Source organism: Salmo salar, chromosome ssa14 (genome assembly GCF_905237065.1).
Source record: "Salmo salar chromosome ssa14, Ssal_v3.1, whole genome shotgun sequence".
Lineage (NCBI taxonomy): Eukaryota > Metazoa > Chordata > Actinopteri > Salmoniformes > Salmonidae > Salmo > Salmo salar.
The window spans coordinates 7817690-7841982 of NC_059455.1; the positions used below are offsets into that span (position 1 = coordinate 7817690).

The window sequence follows — 24293 nt, forward strand, 5'->3', positions numbered from 1 at the left end:
CCATTTTGCCACAACTTTGGAAGTTTGCTTGGGGTCATTGTCCATTTGGAAGACCTATTTGCGACCAAGCTTTAACATCCTGACTAATATCTTGAGAGGTTGCTTCAATATATCGACATAATTTTCTTTCCTCGTGATGCCATCTATTTTGTGAAGTGCACCAGTACCTCCTGCAGCAAAGCACCCCCACAACATGATGCTGCCACCCCCATGCTTCACGGTTGGGATGGTGTTCTTCGGCTTGCAAGCCAAACAGTTCGATTTTTGTCTCATCAGACCAGAGGACATTTCTCCAAAAATTACAATCTTTGTCCCCATGTGCAGTTGCAAACCGTAGACTGGCTTTTTTATGGCGGTTTTGGAGCAGTGGCTTCTTCCTTGCTGAGCGGCCTTTCAGGTTATGTCGATATAGGACTTGTTTTACTGTGGATATAGATACTTTTGTAACTGTTTCCTCCAGCATCTTCACAAGGTCCATTGCTGTTGTTCTGGGATTGATTTGCACTTTTCGCACCAAAGTGCGTTCATCTCTAGGAGACAGAACGCGTCTCCTTCCTGAGCGGTATGATGGCTGCGTGGTCCCATGGTGTTTATACTTGCATACTATTGTTTGTACAGATGAACGTGGTAACTTCAGGCATTTTAAAATTGCTCCCAAGGATGAACCAGACTTGTGGAGGTCTGCAATTTTTCTTCTGAGGTCTTGGCTGATTTCTTTTGAATTTTCCTATGATGTCAAGCAAAGAGGCACTGAGTTTGAAGGCAGGCCTTGAAATACATCCACAGGTACACCTCCAATTGACTCAAATGATGTCTATTAACCTATCAGAAGCTTCTAAAGCCATGACATAATTTTCTGGAATTTCCCAAGCTGTTTAAAGGCACAGTCAACTTAGTGTATGTAAACTTCTGACCTGCTGGAATTGTGATAAGGTGAATTATAAGTGAAATAATCTGTCTGTAAACAATTGTTGGAAAAATGACTTGTGTCATGCACAAAGTAGATGTTCTAACCGACTTGCTAAAACTATAGTTGAGGCTCGGGGGCAGTATTGAGAAATTTTGAAAAAAATATGTGCCCATTTTTAACTGCCTCCTACACCAACTCAGAAGCTAGGATATGCATATTATTAACACATTCGGATAGAAAACACTCTGAATTTTCTAAAACAGTTTGAATGGTGTCTGTAAGTATAACAAAACTCATATTGCAGGCAAAAACCTGTGAAAAATAGATTTTAAAAAAAAATGAATTTTGTGACTGTACTATTTAGTGTCATTGTTTTATAGATACCATAGTGAGAAAGGATTCATTTCGCAACTCCTACGGCTTCCACTAGATGTCAACGATCTTTATAAAGTTGTTTGAAGCGTCTATGATGAACAGAGACCGGATGGCAATGAAGAGAAGTTGACCTCCCTGGGATGTCGTCACTTCATTATTGGCTGCACCTGCGCAATCATGTGATGCGATACATTTTTCAAAGACGTTTTTCAAGACACAGGAGAGGTCGGGTTGAAACATTACTGATGTTTCACGTTAAAAATGGCTCTAAAGATTGATGCTAAACAACGTTTGACATGTTTGAACAATGTAAATAGATTATTTTTTTTACTTTTCGCCGTGACTCCCCCCCCGCGCTACTTTTTAGTAGCCTACCGAAGCGCTAACAACATGGAACAACTTGGAGTTATTTGGACATCAATTATGAACTTTGTCAAAAGAAACCACATTTGTAGTGGACCTGGGATTTCTAGAAGTGCCAATGGATGAAGATAATCAAAGGTAAGGGAATATTGACAATAGTAATTTTGATATTACATGGTTACAGATGGTGCTAACCTGTATAGCCTAGCCTATTGTTCTTAGCACAGCACCCGGTTTATTGCAAATTGTGATTTCCCAGTAAAGTTATTTTGAAATCTGGCATTGCAGTAGCATTTACGAAATGTTAAACTATGAATATTTGAATGACAATAATATAATTTACCAATGTTATCGAATAGTAATTTTGTGATTTGTAACGTTGTTCACCGGAAGCATTTGAGAGAAAAAAAAATCTGATTTTCACCGCTTCGTAAAATGCTGTTTTTGGATATAAATATCAACTTGATGGAACAAAAAATGCATGTATTGTGTAACATAATGTCTTAGGAGTGTCATCTGAGGAAGATTGTCAAAGGTTGGTGCATAATTCTAGCTGGTTATCCGCTTATGGTGACGCATGTCTTTGAATTGACAAAACATTACACACAGCTATTTTCAATGTACTCTCCTAACATAACCTAACTTTATGCTTTCGCCGTAAAGCCTCTTTGAAATCGGACAATGTGGTTGGATTTAGGAGATGTTTATCTTTCAAATTGTGAGAAATAGTTGATTGTTTGAGAAATTGAAATTATTAGATTCTTGCAGTTTTTGAATTTCCCGCCGTGGTCTCTTGACAATGAATCCCGATATCGGGATAAGATCCCCAACAGGTTCTTGGGGCTATGTGGGACGCTAGCGTGCCACTCGTGGTGCACCCTATCAACAGCAGGTGCATTTCAAGAGCGGCAAATTTGAAACCAAATAAATGTCAAAATTCAAATTTTTCAAACACACAACTATCTTACACCCTTTGAAAGATAAACATCTCCTTAATCTGACCACGTTGTCCGATTTCAAAAAGGTTTTACGGCGAAAGCATAAAGTTAGATTATGTTAGGAGAGTACATTGACAATAGCTGTGTGTAATGTTTTGTCAATTCAAAGACGGGCGTCACCAAAACCATAAAACCAGCTAAAATGATGCACTAACCTTTTACAATCTCCATCAGATGACACTCCTAGGACATTATGTTAGACAATGCATGCATTTTTAGTTCTATCAAGTTCATATTTATATCCAAAAACAGCGTTTTACTATGGCATTGATGTTGAGGAAATCGTTTCCCTCCAATAACCGGCAGTCAAGTCAGCACCACAAATTAAATAATTAAAATTAGAAAACATTGGTAAAATATTATATTGTCATTTAAAGAATTATAGATTTACATCTCTTGAACGCAATCAACTTGCCAGATTTAAAAATAACCTTACTGGGAAATCACACTTTGCAATAATCTGAGCACTGCGCCCAGAAAAATATGCTTTGCTATACAGACAAACGGCCATGTTGGAGAGATCGAAAATACTATGTAAATAATCCATTACCTTTGATTCTCTTCATCAGATGTCACTTCCAGGAATCCCAGGTCCATAACGAATGTAGTTTTGTTCAAAAAAGCTCATCATTTATATCCAAAAAGCTCCGTGTTGTTAGCACATGATCTAAGCCAGCCGGACTTCTCGTCATGAACGAGGGGAAAAAATATATTTACGTTCGTTCAAACATGTCAAACGTTGTATAGCATAAATCATTAGTGCCTTTTTTAACCAGAACATGAATAATATTCAAGGTGGACGAATGCATTCTCTTTTAGAACGTATTGGAACGAGGGTACCCAACATGAACTCGCGCGCCAGAGTCTAATCGGCCATCACCGTTACATGGCTCTTGTTCGGTCAGATCTCACAGTAAAAGACTCAAAACACTTTGTAAAGGCTGGTAACATCTAGTGGAAGCAATAGGAAAACATTAATCAACCCCTGTGTGTTTCAATGGCATAGGCTTAAAGGTAATTCAACACATCAGGTATCCACTTCCTGTCAGAAAATGTCTCAGGGTTTTGCCTGCCAAATGAGTTCTGTTATACTCACAGACACCATTCAAACAGTTTTAGAAACTTTAGGGTGTTTTCTATCCATATATAATAAGTATATGCATATTCTAGTTACTGGGTAGGATTAGTAACCAGATGAAATCAGGTACGTTTTTTTATCCAGCCGTGAAAATACTGCCCCCTAGCCCCAACAGGTTAACAAGAAATTTGTGGAGTGGTTGAAAAACGAGTTTTAATGACTCCAACCTAAGTCTATGTAAACTTCCGATTTGAACTGTATATTGTGTATTCAGTATAGGTTTTATAACTCAACTCCATTTTAGTCGCTTGAGATGTGACATTTGCGATTCTGCATCTGCTGGAATATATAATGAAATAAGTGAGTTAGCATACAGAAACCTTGCAAAAAAGCATTGCCCTTTGTTCAGTTTACAATGCATGACCTCGTGTCTCCATCCCCAGTTGCCCCCTTGCCTTTTTCAATAATGAGCAAGAATGAACTTCACAAGGAGCTAACGGCATGACAATATTTTCCAAACAGATGCCTGTGACTCACCTTTTAGACGTCATCCAGAAAATGAGACAACAACGTGAAGGTTGAGAGGCAGCCAGACTGGCCCCGCGGTCAGACATGTGTCCAATGTTCTCCTGCTACTGGGTTTGACTATTAACAAAAGATGAAGTTGTGTCAGCAATGCAGAAAGAGAAATGTAGGAGCTCAATGTGTAGCCTATGTTAATGTGGATCTTCATCCCTTTAGGTTATAATGCTGTACATAGATCAGATATTTTCCCAATGTTTTCCGGCAACTGCGTGTTTGACTATGAAGTTGTCAGCAATGCAGAAAGACAAATGGGAGTGCCTGATTCCTCATTGATGTGTAGTCGTTTTACCTGCCTAGGGACTAAAGTTGAAAATTAGCTATCTGGCTCAAAATCTGTCATCTTTACAAAAAAGCTGATTAATGTGCATTTCCCTGTCAAATTAACCTACAGTTATAAATTACATTTGAGTTGTTGCCTGGGGTGGTCCAGCATGTCTATGCCGCTGCTACAGTTGAAGTCAGAAGTTTACATACACCTTAGCCAAATACATTTAAACTCAGTTTTCACAATTCATGAAATTTAATCCTGGTAAAAAAATCCCTGTCTTAGGTCAGTTAGGATCACCACTTTATTTTAAGAATGTGAAATGTCAGAATAATAGTAGAGAGAATTATTATATTATTTCTTTCATCACATTCCCAGTGGGTCAAAAGTTTACATATACTGAATTAGTATTTGGTAGCATTGCCTTTAAATTGTTTAACTTGGGTCAAATGTTTCAGGTAGCCTTCCACAAGCTTCCCACAATAAGTTTGGTGAATTTTGGCCCATTCCTCCTGACAGAGCTGGTGTAACTGAGTCAGGTTTGTAGGCCTCCTTGCTCGCACACACTTTTTCAGTTCTGCAACACAAATCTTCTATAGGATTGAGGTCAGGGGGCTTTGTGATGGCAACTCCAATACCTTGACTTTTTCCACAACTTTGGAAGTATGCTTGGGGTCATTGTCCATTTGGAAGACCCATTTGCGACCAAGCTTTAACTTCCTGACTGATGTCTTGAGATGTTGCTTCAATATATCGACATAATTTTCTTTCCTCATGATGCCATCTATTTTGTGAAGTGCACCAGTCCCTCCTGCAGCAAAGCACCCCCTCAACATGATGCTGCCACCCCGTGCTTCACGGTTGGGATGGTGTTCTTCGGCTTGCAAGGCTTCCCCTTTTCCTCCAAACATAACGATGGTTATTATGGCCAAACAGTTATACCACTGTAGGCATGGGTTTGAATCCAATCCGCTCTAACACACTCTCCTTGCTTTTTCACTACCCTGTTTTTTAAACAGGGAAAATACTAAAGGAGTGGGACTGCCCCACTCTTTTTTAAATAAAAAATAATGTAAAATATAGTCAAAGTAATGTGCATCTCCACTTGTCTTTAGGTGATGATACTGTACTTCAACCCCAGCATGTTCCGCTGTATCCTCCTGAGATGGGTGCGTCTCCTGGGCTTTGCCACAGCCTACGGAACAGTGATCCTAAAGATTTATAGGTATGTGTTAATTCATTCCATTTTTTATTAGAAGTCTTTCACAGGGGTGTATTCATAAGTACACACAGTAACAAAATGTTTTCCACCGTTGCAAACGTTTTGCAACTGCATAATCAGGTAGGTCCCTCTCCGTTACGCCCGTTCCTAGTGAATACACCCCAGATGTATCACGCAGAGAAACCAATGCCATATGGCTAAATTGGATAACTTCTGCAGTATTCAGCCCAGAACTTTGAGTCCTTTCTCCCCCCAATTTTCCCAATGATGCTCCTTGATGAGTTTGCCCTGTGGAGCGCTCTCTCATATCCAGGTTTCTCTCAGAATTGGTCCTGGTTTGCAGTCGTTCTATTTTGCTTCTTAGTAGTCGAAGCGAGAGGCATAGGTAGCACTTTACATTCTCAATCACACAGAACTACTTACCGTAGCATAGAGTTTTCTCCACTCTCCTCTTCTGGAAATGAGTTGCCCTCATGTTGACCTTTTTACATTTCACTATACTGAGACAGTAGAGAAGCAACTCAATCTGTGTGTGTGTGTGTGTGTGTGTGTGTGTGTGTGTGTGTGTGTGTGTGTGTGTGTGTGTGTGTGTGTGTGTGTGTGTGTGTGTGTGTGTGTGTGTTTGGAGGGGTACACCCCCACTTCAGCCAGTATAGTTTTGAGAGCAGTGCAGAAAAGAGGGGCCAAAGGGCAGACTGCTACTTCACCTGACAAAATTACCAATTAAATTCCTCCTGGTGTAGAAAGCTCGAACCATGACCTCAGTGTCAGTAGCCTCTAGGGGAATCCCACACACAGATGTCAAATCTGAGACAGGATCAATCATGGTTGTTCCCTCAGAGAACCCAAAGGTCAAAATATCTCCTTGTTATATATCTATGCTAATCTAGCCCACACGTCTCAGTGAGACACTAGTGTTTGCAAGGGCTTGCAGCAGTACAGGTAGTATAGAACAAGTAATAACCAAAACGATAGAATTTGCAGTGGTGGAAGGAGTAATGTTGGGATGGTAGTGGTGGTAGTACAGTAGTTGCAGTGAAAGGAGTGTTAGTTGTGTCAGTTACATAATTTGTAAAATACATAATGATGATAGTGATGAAAAGCAATAATGAAAAGGATATCTTTACCTGTTTATTACAGAGACCTGTTGGTTATAATCTAGTTATGTGTTTTTCTCAACAAGAATTATAAAACCATAAAATTATGCCATTAGAAGGCAAATTTTGCCTGTTGGGATTTGGGAACTACAACAACCCTTCTCTCTCTTCTCTCCTCCAGGGTGCTGAAAGTGTTCCTGTCCCGTACGGCCCAAAGGACCCCATACATGACCAGCTGGCGGGTGCTGCGTCTGCTGGGGGTCATTCTGCTGGTGGTGCTGTGGTTCCTGGTGGCCTGGACCTCAGCCGTGTGTCAGACACCTGACCGGACGTTGGCCCTTATCAACATAGGCCTCACCCCCAATGGGCTGCAGTTCAGCATGTGCCTGCTGGACCGCTGGGACTACATGATGGCAGTCGGTGAGTCGTGACGGAAGTGTGGACCCCTAGTCAATACCCAGTGGGAAACTAGTTGAAATGACATCATTAAAGCTAAAAACTGGTTGGAATTATGTCATTGTGACGTTCCGTTTTATGTTTGTAGCGGGTTACGCCAATTGTCGTTTTCATTATCTTGGTTTTATAACATTACCCAGTACCCTGCCCTGAACATTAGTCACTGTTACTAGCCGGCTACCACCCCGTACTCTACCTGTAACGGCTGTCGTCGGGAATAGAGGACCAAAACGTAGCAGGAATGTGGATGCTCATCTTGTCATTTATTTTAAATAAAGAGAACACCAAAATAACAAAACGAAGAACTCACAAGCAGTCTTGTCATGCTCACACAGGCAAAACAAGTAACAATCTCCCACAACACTACACCAAACAATTACCCATATATAGGACTCTCAATCAGAGGCAACGAGAAAGCACCTGCCTCCAATTGAGAGGAGTATTTCTGTCTGTAATAAAGCCCTTTTGTGGGGAAAAACTCATTCTTATTGGCTGGACCTGGCTGCCAAGTTGCTGAGGAGTATTTCTGTCTGTAATAAAGCCCTTTTGTGGGGAAAAACTCATTGTTATTGGCTGGACCTGGCTGCCAAGTTGGTCGGCCTATGGTTGCACCCCTGCCAAATCATGTGAAATTCATAGATTAGGGCCTAATTAGGGCCTGACTGATTTCCTTATATGAACTATAACACTGTAAAATCTTCGAAATTGTTGCATGTTGCCTTTATATTTTTGTTCAGTATACATTTATATTCCGGACTCTGGTATTGCTCGTTCTAATATTTCTATATTTATAAATATTTATTTATTATTTTGGGGGGAGGGGGATTTGTGTGTATTGTTTTGTATTGTTAGGTATTACTACACTGTTGGAGCTAGGAACACAAGCATTTCGCTACACCCGCAATAACATCTTCAAATATGTGTACCTGACCAGTAAAATTGTATTTTATTTGATACTAGGCCCTACTCCTATTATCATCGCCACTGGGGCTGATGCTGTTGTTGTTGTTTGTTTCATCATTCCTAAAGCCAAACTGTAGGTGGGAACACAAATGGACTCCTCCAGTCTCCGAATAACAAGTTCAAATAGGAGAATTGCCAAGCCCCCTTCTAGAGGGGAATGTGACACGCAGCTGAGACACAGGACCTGTCATCCAATCCTTTTTAAAGAGGATGGATCCCTGAGAAGCGGTGTGCTCTGCTCTGTCTGAGGACCTTGAGAGAGATATGGACAGCGATGCGGAGAGTGTTTTCACCAACGGGTTTGAAATAAGGCATGTGAGCATTGTGCAGCTTCGCAGGGGAGGCAGAGACAGCTAGAGTGCCTGTAAATAGAAATGGTGAAGAGGAGAGACTGGTCTGCGGTCGGGGGTAGGGGGTCAGCCGCCCCGCTGATTGTTCTGACAGCTTGTGGAAACGCGTGGGCGATATCCACCCGTCTAGGTGCTATCAGGTTTAAGGCGCTGTACAGGAAAATCATTTCAAAAGAGAACATACAATTATTATTTGTATTGTTTTGTGGTTCTACAATAATGCTAAAAATGATTTATCAGTTAATGAAAAAAAAGTGTTTATCTAATAAGAAATTACTTATTCCTCCCACCAGCATTTACGAACAGCTCACCGTGCATACTGATTACATATTAAATAGCTTATAATTAGTCATCATGATTCACAAAATATGAATAATAATACACTCTAATCACTATTTACAGATGACAATCCGCAATCCGACATGATCCCTGTTGTCTTTGGTGTTAATTATTGAATGAATGTAAATTAGGGCTGTTTTTATGGGCAGACAATAGAGAGCAGTTCTGAGAATGTAGAACAAAGGAAAGATGAGAGACTCGGACTGCTTTACAGTTCTGATAACAGTTCTTGGAAATGGAATATAAATTAGCATCACCGTTATGGGCTCCCGAATAACAGTGAATCAGTCCTGAAACAGTTCTGAAAAGTGGGTCGTATTCATTTGGGCATGTAACGGAAAATGTTTTAAACAGTTTTGAGCAGTTCTGAGAACAGTTCTAAAAACATAGAATAAAGGAGAGACGAGAGACTTGGACTGTCTTACAGTTCTGAGACCAGTTCAGAGAACTTAGGATAATGCCAGTTCTGAGTACAGTTCTTAGAATGTAGAATAAACCAAGATGAGAGACTCAGACTTCCTTTCAGTTTGCTAACCACCAGCGACCTTTGGACAATAGAGAGGATCTCTATCCAGCAGGAGATCTGTCAGCAAGGCAGTGGGCTGGCTGTCAAGCAGTGGGAAATCACTGTTGGCAGAAAGGGGAACTCTCACGGGCACAGCAAAATTAGTAACTGTCAGTGGCTAGTGACTACATGATGTGCAGCCATCAACACTTGACAGGCTGAGGTCCTTGAATTTTGCCAATTCTTTCCTGCTGAATTGTGGCCTTTTCAAAACGGACTAGGATCTTTTTTTGTATTCTTTGAACGGGACATGAGAATAGGGCTGTGACGATTATGGAATTTTGGATAACGATTGATTGTCATGCAAATGGCCACGGTTATGGTCATAATTGTCATTTTTGTAGAACTTTTTTTTTCAGCTTGTAATGTATCATAATGCATCTTTCAACATTTGTTTAGACATACCTAATGAATACAACACAGCTTTCAGCAAGGGTTTCTCCTTGTGACCGTGCCGTTTGACTCATAAAAGTATTACAAATTTTACCCACTTCGTGTCAAAATGAAAAACTGCTATTGAGTAAACTATATCTACTTCAATATAAAGTTGAATCCCTCCATCTCCTAAAATGTATGTATTATGACAATTCTTTTTTTTTGTTGTTCATGGTTATTGTCCATAATTGTCAGTTACACAATCATATGTTAATTGTGCCAACCCTACATGAGGAGACCCTTGAATTGTATTGCTAAATAACAAGTTACATGTATGCCATTTTGTGCAAACCGAAGCAAACAATGGTTGTCGTAAACAACGCAGAACTTCCAGAATATCATTTTAATTTGCAGTCATTGTATGTTGTGTGTATCTCTGCTATTTGTGTGTTAGAGTTAAGGACAATGGTCTAACCCACCTGTATTGTTGACCTCTCCTTATCTAGCTGAGTTCCTGTTTCTTCTGTGGGGAGTGTACCTCTGCTATGCTGTCCGGACCGTACCGTCAGCCTTCCATGAACCACGCTACATGACTGTTGCCATATACAATGAACTCCTTATATCGGCAATATTCCACACCCTTAAGTAAGTAATAAGAGAGAGAGAGAGAGTCTATACTGTGTATGCCCTTACAAATGTGTGGCCCTATAGTTTCTAATCATAATCAAGAAGAGATATAGGCCTCTAAGCAGGAGAATAACAGGAGCAGAACATTCCCAGTTAAAAGGCAGAATAGAGCGCTCCCTCCCATCAAGCAAATGAATAGTCAGCAGGACAGCTTGGATAAGCCACTTGAACAGAGGTGAATAAAATATGCCTGCACCAGGCAGACAGTGCATAAATCTGCCAAGGCTTAAAATAAACTCCTTATGCCCTGTAACTGTTCCTCTTCTTGAATCTGCTGGAGGACCTGACACTGGTTGGTGGCACTGGCTTGATGAGCCACCTCCTCATTTGACCCCCAGGAGAACTACAAGTGTGTGTGTGTGTGTGTGTGTGTGTGTGTGTGTGTGTTCGTAGTAGCCATTGCCTCAATGTACAAGTTATCAATCGACATACAATATATCTAAAGTGGCACCTAAAACATTCATCACGAAGCTGCATGTAGAACTTGTCTGTAATATTTAAGATCATCACGAACAGCTGGGTCCAATGAATACCTTTTAAAAATCCCATTGAAAGTAAGTGAGGTTGGCGTACGTACAGTATGAGGATAAACAAGTGTATTGTTATGCTTATCTCTGCCGGAACAAACCAGCAAGGTTATGGCATAACCATCAATCTAACTCGGGGGTTGTATCTGAAAAGGTTTCATTACAACATGTTGGCATGCCTCACCCAATAACAAACCAGCTGTGATTGAATATGCCTACATTGAATATTACAACAGTGACGGGAGGGGGAAAAAAATGGAATACTTTAAATCTGTCCCCTAAATGTAAAATTCTAAACAGCACCCTCATGAATGTCTCAGATGAACCGAACCACAAAAAGAAACTCGTCGCCGTCTCTGAGGGATCGGAGAGAGCAGCCAGGTTGCTGGAGCCCAGAGATAAGGGCTGGCAGACTAAGGGAGGAGGGGCTGGAGGGAGGGGTGGAGGGAGTCGTGATGTTGCTTTTCAACCCATGCCAAAAACACCCTTTGGGATGACTAAGACTGCTGAACTCTTATTTCTTGAACTGCATTGTTGGTTAAGGGCTTGTAGGTAAGCATTTCACGGTAAGGTCTGTTGTATTCGGCGCACATGACAAATACGATTTGATTTGACTAACGTGATTAATGAGGTTGAATCTTATTATCGGAGGAGCAGTTGATAGAGGAATGGAGGGACGGAGGGACAGAGACTTTTGTGGCACCTTGACCGCCGTCCCTCGGCGCCATGATCCCCATTGAATTAGTCAAGGATATGAAAGAGCCCAACTCTTGTAAATTCACTTGCCTCATTTAAAGTTTGACGCTTAGCCCTTATCCTAACCTTAAACTTAATCCTTACCTTAGCCCTAACGCTAACCTTAATCCACAGAATCATCTAGAATGTAATTTTATGCTGTAGCGTTAAGATTTCCCTTCAATGGAACTAAGGGGCCTAGCCCGAACCATGAAAGGAAAGCCGCAGACCATTATTCCTTTTCCACCAAACTTTATAGTTGGCACTATGCATTGGGGCAGGTAGCATTCTCCTGGCATCGACCTAACCCAGATTCGTCCATCGGACTGCCAGATGGTGAAGCGTGATTCGTCACTCCAGAGAATGCGTTTCCAATGCTTTCCAATGGCGGTGAGCTTTACACCACTGCAGCTGACGCTTGGCATTGCGCATGATGTACTTAGGCTTGTGTGCGGCTGCTCGGCCATGGAAACGCATTTCATGAAGCTCCCGATGAACAGTTCTTGTGCTGACGTTGCTTCCAGAGTCAGTTTAGAACTCGGTAGTGAGTGTTGCAACTGAGGACAAACGACTGCTACGCGCTTCAGCACTTGGCGGTCCCGTTCTGTGAGCTTGTGTGGCTTACCACTCCGCAGCTGAGCAGTTGTTGCTCCTAGACGTTTCCACTTCACAATAACAGCACTTACAGTTGACCGAGGAAGTTTGATGAACTGAAAGGTGGCATCCTATGACGGTGCCACGTTGAAAGTCACTGAGCTCTTCAGTAATGGGTCATTCGAATGACCCATGTTTGTCTATGAAGATTGCATGGCTGTGTGCTTGATTTTATACACCTGTCAGCAACGGGTGTGGCTGAAATAACCGAATCCACTAATTTGAAGGGGTGTCCAGATACTTTTGTATATATAGTGTATATGCAGAGTACGATAGAATGGAATATGGGATAAAACAACAAGGACTGTACCTAATAATGACCTAATAACCATGTATTCCATAGTAACACCAGATTAATGACTAGCATGGCAATAGCATAGTAAGAATAATGGCAAGGACTGTATATTATACAAATAGTAGTCTATTGCACAGCAGCACACAAGAGCAAGGACTGTATTTACATTTTATTTTATTTATTTTATTTCACCATTATTTAACCAGGTAGGCTAGTTGAGAACAAGTTCTCATTTGCAACTGTGACCTGGCCAAGATAAAGCGTAGCAATTCGACACATACAACAACACAGAGTTACACATGGAATAAACAAAACATACAGTCAATAATACAGTAGAACAAAAGAAAACAAAAAGTCTATATACAGTGAGTGCAAATGAGGTAAGTTAAGGCAATAAATAGGTCATGGTGGCGAAGTAATTACAATATAGCAATTACACACTGGAATTGTAGATGTGCAGAAGATGAATGTGCAAGTAGAGATACTGGGGTGCAAAGGAGCAAGATAAATAAATAAATACAGTATGGGGATGAGTTGGTAGATAGATGGGCTGTTCACAGATGGGCTATGTACAGGTGCAGTGATCTGTGAGCTGCTCTGACAGCTGGTGCTTAAACCTAGTGAGGGAGATATGAGTCTCCAGCTTCAGAGATTTTTGCAGTTCGTTCCAGTCATTGGCAGCAGAGAACTGGAATGTGCAGTATAGGAAATAGGAAGCAGTAAACAATATCAGTAGTAACATGATAATAACAGGAATGAGAACTACATAGAATACTGCAACTGTAGCATATACTACAAGGATAACAACAGCAACAACAGCGATAACTTTGTTTATGCATCCCATGCACACATGTCCACCCACGTTCTGAGACTGGTAAAACACAGTACAGGCCTGGCTAATACTTATACACTTGAGGGAGCATGCAACAGACCCGACTTTCCAGTGCTGGGCTGGCTAGGAGCATCTGACCAATCAATCACAGGATGCGTGATCAGTGCATGGGCAGAGTGTGGGGTGCATTGGGACAGTCTGATTGGCTGAAGCCACAAGCTGGAGGTAATCGATATCTCGTGTGAAGCTAGACTATGCAGTGCCAGCCAGACATAAACAACAACACACATGCTGTAAATTAGTCCCACAGTGCCCTCGGCAGGGGGATTCTGTAACACTTTTCTCTTTTCTGATTTTTTTGTTCCGGACTAGGCTTAATCTGTGTCTGGGAATGCCACCGTGCAAAAGCTGGGTCCAGATTCTACTACTTGTCAGAGGTGCTGCAGATAAAGTTGAGCTCCTGGGTCTCAGGCAGACTAACCCACTGGTGACATCCATCTCTTTTTACTGCCCTGGTTCTCCCCGCTCCGGTTCTCCCACAGTCCTCCATGGCAGTCCCGTTTCCTGGAGCCCAGTTGTGGTAGCCGGTGGGCTCTTTACTGACCCTGAACCACTGCAGCCAGAGTGCAGCGCCCAGTGAGCATTTAGTTAAGTTCCTTGCTCAAGGGAATATTGACATTAGGTGACACCTGAAATATACAGTACCAGTCAAAAGTCTGGACACACCTACTCATTCAAGGGTTTTTATTTATTTTTACTATTTTCTACTTTGTAGAATAATAATGAAGACATCAAAACGATGAAATAACACATATGGAATCATGTAGTAACCAAAAAGTGTGAAACAAATCAAAATATATTTGAGATTTGAGATTCTTCAAAGTAGCCACCCTTTGCCTTGATGACAGCTTTGCACACTCTTGGCATTCTCTCAACCAGCTTCATAAGGTTGTCACCTGGAATGCATTTCAATTAACAGGTGTGCCTTATTAAAAGTTCATTTGTGGAATTTCTTTCCTTCTTAATGCAATGGAACCAATCAGTTGTAGGGTTGATACACAGAAGACAGCCCTATTTTGTAAAAGTCCATATTATGGCAAGAACAGCTCAAATAAGCTAAGAGAAATGACAGTCCATCATTACTTTAACACATGAAGGTCAGTCCATCCAGAACATTTCAAGAACCTAGAATGTTTCTTCAAGTGCAGTCGCAAAAACCATCAAGCGCTATGACGAAACTGGCTCTCATGAGGACCGCCACAGGAAAGGAAGACCCAGAGTTACCTCTGCTGCAGAGGAAAAGTTCATTAGAGTTACCAGCCTCAGAAATTGCAGCCCAAATAAATGCTTCACAGAGTTCAAGTAACAGACACTTCTCAACATCAACTATTCAGAAGAGACTGCGTGAATCAAGCCTTCATGGTCGAATTTCTGCAAAGGAACCACTATTAATGGACACAAATAAGAAGAAGAGATTTGACCAAGAAGGATGGAGGGCTGCATCAGATGACCTGGCCTCCACAATCACCCAACCTCAACCCAATTGTGATGGTTTAGGATGAGTTGGACCACAGAGTGAAGGAAAAGTAGCCAACAGGTGTTGAGCATATGTGGGAACTCCTTCAAGAGTTGGGAGAATGCCAAGAATGTGCAAAGCTGTCATCAAGGCAAAGGGTGGCTACTTTGAAGAATCTCAAATATAAAATATTTTGATTTGTTTCACACTTTTTTGGTAGTGTTATTTCATAGTTTTAATGTCTTCACTATTAATCTACAATGTAGAAAATAGTACAAATAAAGGAAAACCCTAGAATGAGCAGGTGTGTCCAAACTTTTGACTGGTACTGTAGGTGCCAGCAACCCTCTAGTTGCCAGCTCACTCCCTCCTGATTTGTCATCCTGTCAGTGCTTTGAATTTGAACCGGCCGCAAGGCTATGACATATACTACTACAGTATCATATCAACAGAGATTTGTAGAATATTTTATGATGGATTGTGTGATTGGGATTGCTTACCGTTGTAGCAGATAAACCAAATATGTGGACCGTTGCATCAGTGATCATTCCAACAAATACTGTTTCTCATAAACACACATTCCTCCTTCCCTATTTGAAATATCCTTCACTGCAAGTGTTATCTGACCCCTACCACTTTCTTAACACTGTGCCCTTCTCCAGCCTGCTTCAGTATAGCCACTGTCCACAGTTTTAGTCAGTCTGTCCATGTCCTCCGTGTTGTCTATGGTGGCCCAGTCACTGTACTTATCTCTGCAGTAACGCTGTGCTTCAGTCCACGGCTTGTTTTCGTTCAGAAAGTGATACTCTTCATGAAGGGAAATGGAAGGGAAAGACTTGTTGTTGGGGGTTAACTGCCTTGTTCAAGGGCAGAACGGCAGATTTTCCCACTTTTCCGGCTCAGGGATTCAAACCAGCAACCAAAAGTTACTGACCCAACGTTCTTAACCACTAGGCTAAACATACATCTGAGCCAGGGGTTCCATAGCGCTCAAACAGAGAATCCAACAGCCTTTTGCACTGTCTATCAGATTTGAAAGAACACATCAAATGTCAAGAAATGTTTAATGCAAAGGGTATGTTGAAGAAGAGTGGTAAAGAAACGAGAAGGTAACTCTTTACACTGGAAGGTGTGGGTCTCTCCTGCTGAGGTGTGGAAGATGACAGCACATCTGGGGTTGTTGCCGTTGTTCCAGTGAGTTACCGATGAGGATCTCAGCACCGTCGAGCTTCTCAGGAAGTGGTATCCTCTGTTGGTGACGAAAACAGCAGTCACTCTGTACATATCCAGCAGGTCATCTCTCCACCAGGGGTTGGTGTCCTTCTTAGTGAAGCTGCATATCCCGTAATACTCTGGGTTTCCATTCCGATTAATGGCATAAGAAGCTTCATATTCACCAAACTGTGATGACTGAGTGGCCACTCATTTCAAAGTCACGTTTACTATTGGGGTACTTCCTAATAACACAACTCCCATTAAAGAGCAGAGAGACTCCACTGCATAGGTAGTGGTGGAGCAAAGTTTTGAGTTTGCGTGCATCCTGGTACTTTTGTTTTCACACACTGTTTTTTTTTCTCCATGCAAATCATGCTTATTTTAGTTTTTTCTGGTATTTGGTATTAATTAGGATCAGCAGCTACTCTTCCTGGGGTCCACATGAAATATGACATTCTGTAATAGATAGTACAGAACATTATTAGTCAAGGACTGAACTACATGGCATGTTGTGGTGCAGGAGGTTCCCTAGTCAAAAATCTTATAGGATTGCAATAAATAAAAAATCATGTTAGAATCCAAAATAAAATTGTATCAGATTTTGGAACCTATCCAATAGGGTTTGTTTTATTCTTTTAGATTCTAGTAGGATTTTTTTATTGGAATACTGTAGGATTTTTTTGACTAGGGTAAAAATGTGTTCTTTTTTTAGGAGATCGGATATATTATTATTACATTTTTTTTAGGGACAGATGTAAGTACAGATAGGGAGACAGATATAGAGAGGGGTACAGAAAGTGGTTTAGGGAAGACAGTCGGCCAAGCCGGGGCTCGAACCCCCGTTGAAGAGGGAGCATATAAACACGTTGTTTCCATGTGGTTGATACCACTCCATTGACTCCATTGACTCCACTCCACTGCACCCTTGCAGTGGAGGCTGCAAGGGTGCAGCCTCCACTGCACCCTTGCCACTTGAGATGGTGACCCTATAGTGGGAAACCACATGTCCCCTCTACCCAGTACCTACCTTATATAAACAAAGGTTTGTGGACACCCCTTCAAATGAGTGGATATGGCTATTTTAGCCACACCCGTTGCTGACAGGTGTATAAAATCGAGCACACAGCCATGCAATCGCCATAGACAAACATTGGCAGTAGAATGGCCTTACCGAAGAGCTCAGTGACTTTCAAGGTGGCTCTGTCATAGGATGCCCCCTTTCCAGCCGCGAAGTGGTAGAAAACAAGCAGAACGGGACCGCCGAGTTCTGAAGCGCGTCAGCACAAGAACGTCAGCACAATACTTGTTTGTCGGGAGCTTCATGAAATGGGTTTCCATGGTCGAGCAGCAGCACACAAGCCTAAGATTACCATGCGCAATGCCAAGTGTCGGCTGGAGTGGTGTAAAGCTTGCCACCATTGGACTCTGGAGCAGTGGAAACGCGTTTTCTGGAGTGATGAATTACGCTTCACCATCTGGCAGTTCGATGGACAGATCTGGGTTTGGCAGATGCCAGGAGAACGCTACCTGCCCCAATGCATAGAGCCAACTGTAAAGTTTGGTGGAGGAGAAATAATGGTTTTCATGGATAGGGCTAGGCCCGTTAGTTCCAGTGAAGGGAAATCTTAACGCTACAAAGAACAATGACATTCTAGACGATTCTGTGCTTCCAACTTTGTGGTAACAGTTTGGGGAAGGTCCTTATAAGTTATGGTGCCAACTGCGACAACAATTGCTGTAAAACCTTCTGAGATTGTCCGCAAGGATGTTTACATTTGTGTCAAAAAGGTGTGCTATTTGGCATTACATCCATAAAGCATAGAGCTACGGTAGATGAACAATTTGATGTAATCTTAATCATGTTTTTGGTTTTTACAATACCTGGATCAGGTGTGCCAAGAGGTCACTAGATAGTAACATAGTAACATCCAGGAGGGAGATAGGGGAGATGGGGAGGGAGCACCTTCTGGGGATGGAGAGAGGGTGGGGAGGGTCAGCTCCGGGGGGAGGGGGGCAGGCAGGCAGGTTCGGGGAGGGAGAGGGGGTGGTAGAACCCTGGGAGTAAGGGAGTGGGGGGGGGGGTCTCATTATCTTTAGAGTTTTCTTTTCCTCTCCTTATCCCAACATAAAGAGAATAAAGGGGACATTCTCTTTTTTGTATGCATAGCTGACTATTATACAGTATATGAAATGAAAGAAATGCTCATATCTTTGTGTTACTGTACCTAAATATGAATTTTCGTTCAACTTTTTATTTCTATTTAAGATGTGCATTCTAAGGGGAAACCCCAAACAACCTTGTGTTATTGTAGCATTGAATATAATATTGTATTTCATATTGTATTGTCTTCTAACTCAAAGACAAGAAGTTGCATGAATAAGACTCAAGTCAAATAACTCAAGTGAGAGTTTTGTTTAAAAAGGTGTACTGGACTGGTGGTCATACTGCAAATAAACTTGCAGCCATGAATAAAAAAACGAAATAATATAGAATAGTTTTATCCGATCAACACAAATGTTGTAATTAATGTTGTTGTATTGTACTGGAAAAAATGACAACAAACTATAAATGAATGAGTTCAATTAAGATAACAAGTTATAGGATTCAGATTGGGGTGGCAAAATCCTACATGATTTATCAAAAACCTATAGGATTGATTTCCAATAGGGGGAAAAAACATTCCAATAGGATTCCAATAGATTTCTGATAGTGACATAACATTTTATAGGATTGTGAGAATCCTATAGGATTCTATTGGGGAAAAAATCACAAATCATATAGGTTCTTTGACTAGGGTTGTGTTCCAACCCTGCTCAGGGCAGAATAGAATGCACTCTGTTACACTTAAATAAAAGTGTCCTCAAAAAAATCTGTTGCTATCTATTTGCAGGTTCACTCTGGCCCCTCTGTGGCACCCTGACTGGATGCTCATGCTGGTCTTCGCTCACACACACCTCACCGTGACTGTGACTTTGGGGCTTCTGCTTGTTCCAAAGGTAACCCTGCTCTCTCTCCTCTCCCTTTCCCCTGAATACATAAGCATTACATTTAACAGCTTCTTACTGCAATAATAATTATCGTATTGTAATTTAAGTGCGCATCTGGGTATTTTTAAGTCTTCTGGAGAACATTTAAACACTCGATGAGTGGAGAATAAACCGATCATTTCTCAAGATTTAATTAGATGACAATTGGGAACAATGGGATGATGTCAATCTTGTCTGTTGGTGACATTTTCCTCCTGAAAATACAAGCACGCCGTGAACAAATGCACTATTACATTTTAAATAATGTCACCCCAAGAAGGTTTTTTCCCCTCTCGTTAGTTTCTGTCCACAGTGACTCAGGCAAGGGATGACATTGCCACTGAAGCCTATGAGGAGGAGCTGGACATGGGCCGGTCTGGGTCCTACCTCAACAGCAGTATCACCTCAGCCTGGAGTGAGCACAGCCTGGACCCTGGGGACATACGGGTGAGCAGGGTCCCTCTCTGTCTTTTTTTGTTCCGTAAACAAATCAAATGTTATTTGTCACATGCACTGTAAGGTCTACACAACAGGTGTACAGTGAAATGCTTACTTACAAGCCCTTAACCAACAATGCAGTTTTATGACAAAAAAGTGTTAAGAACATATTTACTAAAATAAACTGAAGTGAACAATAAGAAAATAGAAAAATAAATAATTAAAGAGCAACAATAAAATAACAGTAGGATGGCTATATACAAGGGGTACTGGTACAGAGTCAATGTGCGAGGGCACAGGTTAGCCGAGGTAATTGAGGTAATATGTACATGTAGGTAGAGGTAAAGTGACTATGCATAGATAATGAAGAGAGAGTAGCAGCAGCGTAAATGAATGTAGTCCTGGTAGCCATTTGATTATCTGTTCAGGAGTCTTACGGCTAAGGGATAGAAGCTGTTAACCTCTATGGGCTAGGTGGGACGCTTGCGTCCCACCTACTCAACAGCCAGTGTAATCCCGTGGCGCGTTATTCAAATACCTCAAAAATTTCAAACATATGACTATTTTACACCATTTTAAAGACAAGACTCTCGTTAATCTAACCACACTGTCCGATTTCAAAAAGGCTTTACAACGAAAGCAAAACATTAGATTATGTCAGCAGAGTACCCAGCCAGAAATAATCAGACACCCATTTTTCAAGCTAGCATATAATGTCACATAAACCCAAACCACAGCTAAATGCAGCACTAACCTTTGATGATCTTCATCAGATGACAACCCTAAGACATTATGTTATACAATACATGCATGTTTTGTTCAATCAAGTTCATATTTATATCAAAAACCAGCTTTTTACATTAGGATGTGACTAGCATGTGACTAGCATTCCCACCGAACACTGCCGGTGAATTTACTAAATTTAAATTACTCACGATAAACGTTCACAAAAAACATAACAATTATTTTAAGAATTATAGATACAGAACTCCTCTATGCACTCGATATGTCCGATTTTAAAATAGCTTTTCGGTGAAAGCACATTTTGCAATATTCTCAGTAGATAGCCCGGCATCACAGGGCTAGCTATTTAGACACCCAGCAAGTTTAGCACTCACCAAAGTCAGATTTACTATAAGAAAAATGTTATTACCCTAGCCCTAACAGGTTAAGAAGCCTTTTGGACCTCGACTTGGCGCTCTGTTACAGCTTGCCAATCGGTAGCAAAGAGAACAGTCTATGACTAGGGTGGCTGGAGTCTTTGGCAATTTTTAGGGCCTTCCTCTGACACACCTGGTTTAACCTCTCTGGGACATGTGGGACGCTAGCCAGTGAAATAGTAGGGCGGCAAATTCAAAACAACAGAAATCTCATAATTCAAATTTCTCAAACATACAACTATTATATCCCATTTTAAAGATACACTTCTCGTTAATCCAACCACATTGTCCGATATCAAAAAGGCTTTACGGCGAAAATATAACTTTAGATTATGTTAGGACAGCGCCTAAACAAGAAAAACCACAGCCATTTTCCAAGCAAGGAGAGGCGTCACAAAAACCAGAAATACAGCTCAAATTAATCACTAACCTTTGATGATCTTCATCAGATGACACTCCCAGGACTCAGTGTTACACAATACATGTATGTTTTGTTCGATAAAGTTCATATTTATATCCAAAAACTCCATTTTACATTGGCGCGTGATGTTCAGAAAATATAATGCCTCCAAAACTTCTGGTGAATAAGCACATCAATTTACAAAAATACTCATCATAAACGTTGATAAAAATTACAACAGTTATTGAAAGAATTATAGATACACTTCTCCTTAATGCAACCGCTGTGTCAGATTTCAAAATAGCTTTACGGCAAAAGCACATTGTTCAATATTCTGAGTACAGAGCTCAGCCATCAAAGCAAGCTATACAGTTACCCGCCAAGTTCTGGAGTCAACTAAACTCAGAAATAGTATTATAAATCTTCACTTACCTTTGCTGATCTTCGTCGGAATGCACTCCCAGGACTCCCACTTCCACAAGAAATGTTTGTTTTGTTCGATAAACTCCATATTTATGTCCAAATACCTCCGTTTTGTTCGCGCGTTCAGATCACTAATCCAAAGGCATAATGCGCGAGCGCAAAACCCGAGACGAAAAGTCAAATAGTTCCATTACCGTTCGTAGAAACATGTCAAACGATGTTTACAATCACTCCTTAGGGTCTTTTTATGATAAATCTTCGATAATATTCCAACCGGACAATAGCATATTCATTACAGAGGAAAAAGAAGGAACGCAGTAAACAACTCGTTGGTCCCAGACTTGAGACAGCTCTTATTCTCTCCCCAGTAACAGTAGAAGCATGAATCAAGGTTCTAAAGACGGTTGACATCTAGTGGAAGCCTTAGGAAGTGCAATACGACCCAGTGACACTGTAGTTTGGAAAGGCAATCAATTGAAAAACTACAAACCACTTCCTGGTTGGATTTTTTCTCAGGTTTTTGCCTGCCAAATGACTTATGTTATACTCACAGACATCATTCAAACAGTTTTAGAAACTTCAGAGTGTTTTCTATCCAAATCGACTAATAATATGCATATCCTACCTTCTGGGCCCGAGTAGCAGGCAGTTTAATTTGGGCACGTTATTCATCTGAATTTCCGAATACTGCCCCCTGTCACCAAGAAGATAAAGGTCCTGGATGGCAGGAAGCTTGGCCCCAGTGATATACTGGGCCGTACGCACTATCCTCTGTAGTGCCTGAGCACGCACCCCTGAGGAGCCCCTGTGTTGAGGATCACCGTGGCAGATGTGTTGTTACCTACCCTTACCACCTGGGAGCGGCCCATGCGGAAGTCCAGGATCCCGTTGCAGAGGGAGGTGTTTAGTCCCAGGGTCCTTAGCTTAGTGATGAGCTTTGAGGGCATTATGGTGTTGGATGCTGAGCTGTAGTCAATGAATAGCATTCTCACATAGGTGTTCCTTTTGTCCAGGTTGGAAAGGCCAGTGTGGATTGCAATAGAGATTGCGTCATCTGTGGATCTGTTGGGGCGGTATGCAAATTGGAGTGGGTCTAGGGTTTCTGGGATAATGGTGTTGATGTGAGCCATGACCAGCCTTTCAAAGCACTTCATGGCTACAGACGTGAGTGCTACGGGTCGGTAGTCATTTAGTCAGGTTACCTTGGTGTTCTTGGGCACAGGGACTATGCTGGTCTGCTTGAAACATGTTGGTGTTACAGACTCGGTCAGGGACAGGTTGAAAATGTCAGTGAAGACACTTGCTAGTTGGTCCGCGCATGCTCGGAGTACATGTCCTGGTAATCCATCTGGCCCTGCGGCCTTGTGAATGTTGACCTGTTTAAAGGTCTTACTCACATTGGCTACGAAGAGCGTGTTCACACAGTTGTCCAGAACAGCTGGTGTTCTAATGCATGCTTCGGTGTTGCTTGCCTCGAAGCGAGCATAGAAGTCATTTAGCTCATCTGGTAAGCTTGTGTCACTGGGCAGCTCGTGGCTGTGATTCCCTTTGTAGTCTGTAATAGTTTGCAGGCCCTGCCACATCCAACGTGTGTCAGAGCCGGTCTAGTATGATTCAATCTTAGTCCTGTATTGACGCTTTGCCTGATTTATGGTTTGTCGGAGGGCATAGCGGGATTTCTTATAAGCGTCCGGGTTAGAGTCCCGCACCTTGAAAGCGGTAGCTCTACACATTTGCTCAGTGCAGATGTTGCCTGTAATCCATGGCTTCTGGTTGGGGTATGTACGTACGATCACAGTGGGGACGACGTCATCGATGCACTTATTGATGAAACCAGTGACGGATGTGGTGTACTCCTCAATGCCATCAGAAGAATCCCTGGAACATATTCCAGTCTGTGCTAGCAAAACGGTCCTGTAGCTTAGCATCTGTGTCATCTGACCACTTCCGTATTGAGCAAGTCACTGGTACTACCTGCTTTAGTTGTTGCTTGTCAGCAGGAATCATGAGGATAAAGTTATGGCCAGAATTGCCAAATGGAGGCTCGAGGGAGAGCTTTGTACGCGTCTCTGTGTGTGGAGTAAAGGTGGTCTAGAGTTTTTTTCCCTCTTGTTGCACATGTAACATGCTGGTAGAAATGAGGTAAAATGGATTTAAGTTTCCCTAAAGTCCCCGGCCACTAGGAGCGTCGCCTCTGGATGAGAATTTTCTTGTTAGCTTATGGCCTTATTCAGCTTGTTGAGTGTGGTCTTAGTGCCAGCATCGGTTTGTGGTGGTAAATAGACAGCTACAAAAAAATATAGATGAAAAGTCTCTTGGTAAATTGTGTGTTCTACAGCTTATCATGAGATACTTTACCTCAGCCGCGCATAACTAGAGACTTCCTTTATATTAGATTTTCTACACCAGCTGTTATTTATAAATAGACACAGACCGCCACCCC

The 24293-nt window shown here is 41.7% G+C and overlaps 1 protein-coding gene across 1 annotated transcript in view; it reads left to right on the forward strand.

Moving 5' to 3' along the window:
- The window catches only part of LOC106568695 (probable G-protein coupled receptor 158), an 84257-nt gene that overhangs the window by 55298 nt on the left and 4666 nt on the right, over positions 1 to 24293 (forward strand). Inside the window, exons 6-10 of the mRNA XM_014139260.2 lie at positions 5690 to 5799; positions 7075 to 7313; positions 10448 to 10586; positions 19294 to 19399; positions 19730 to 19876. Of these exons, the coding sequence (XP_013994735.2) occupies positions 5690 to 5799; positions 7075 to 7313; positions 10448 to 10586; positions 19294 to 19399; positions 19730 to 19876 (741 nt within the window). The remainder of the gene's footprint in view (positions 1 to 5689; positions 5800 to 7074; positions 7314 to 10447; positions 10587 to 19293; positions 19400 to 19729; positions 19877 to 24293) is intronic.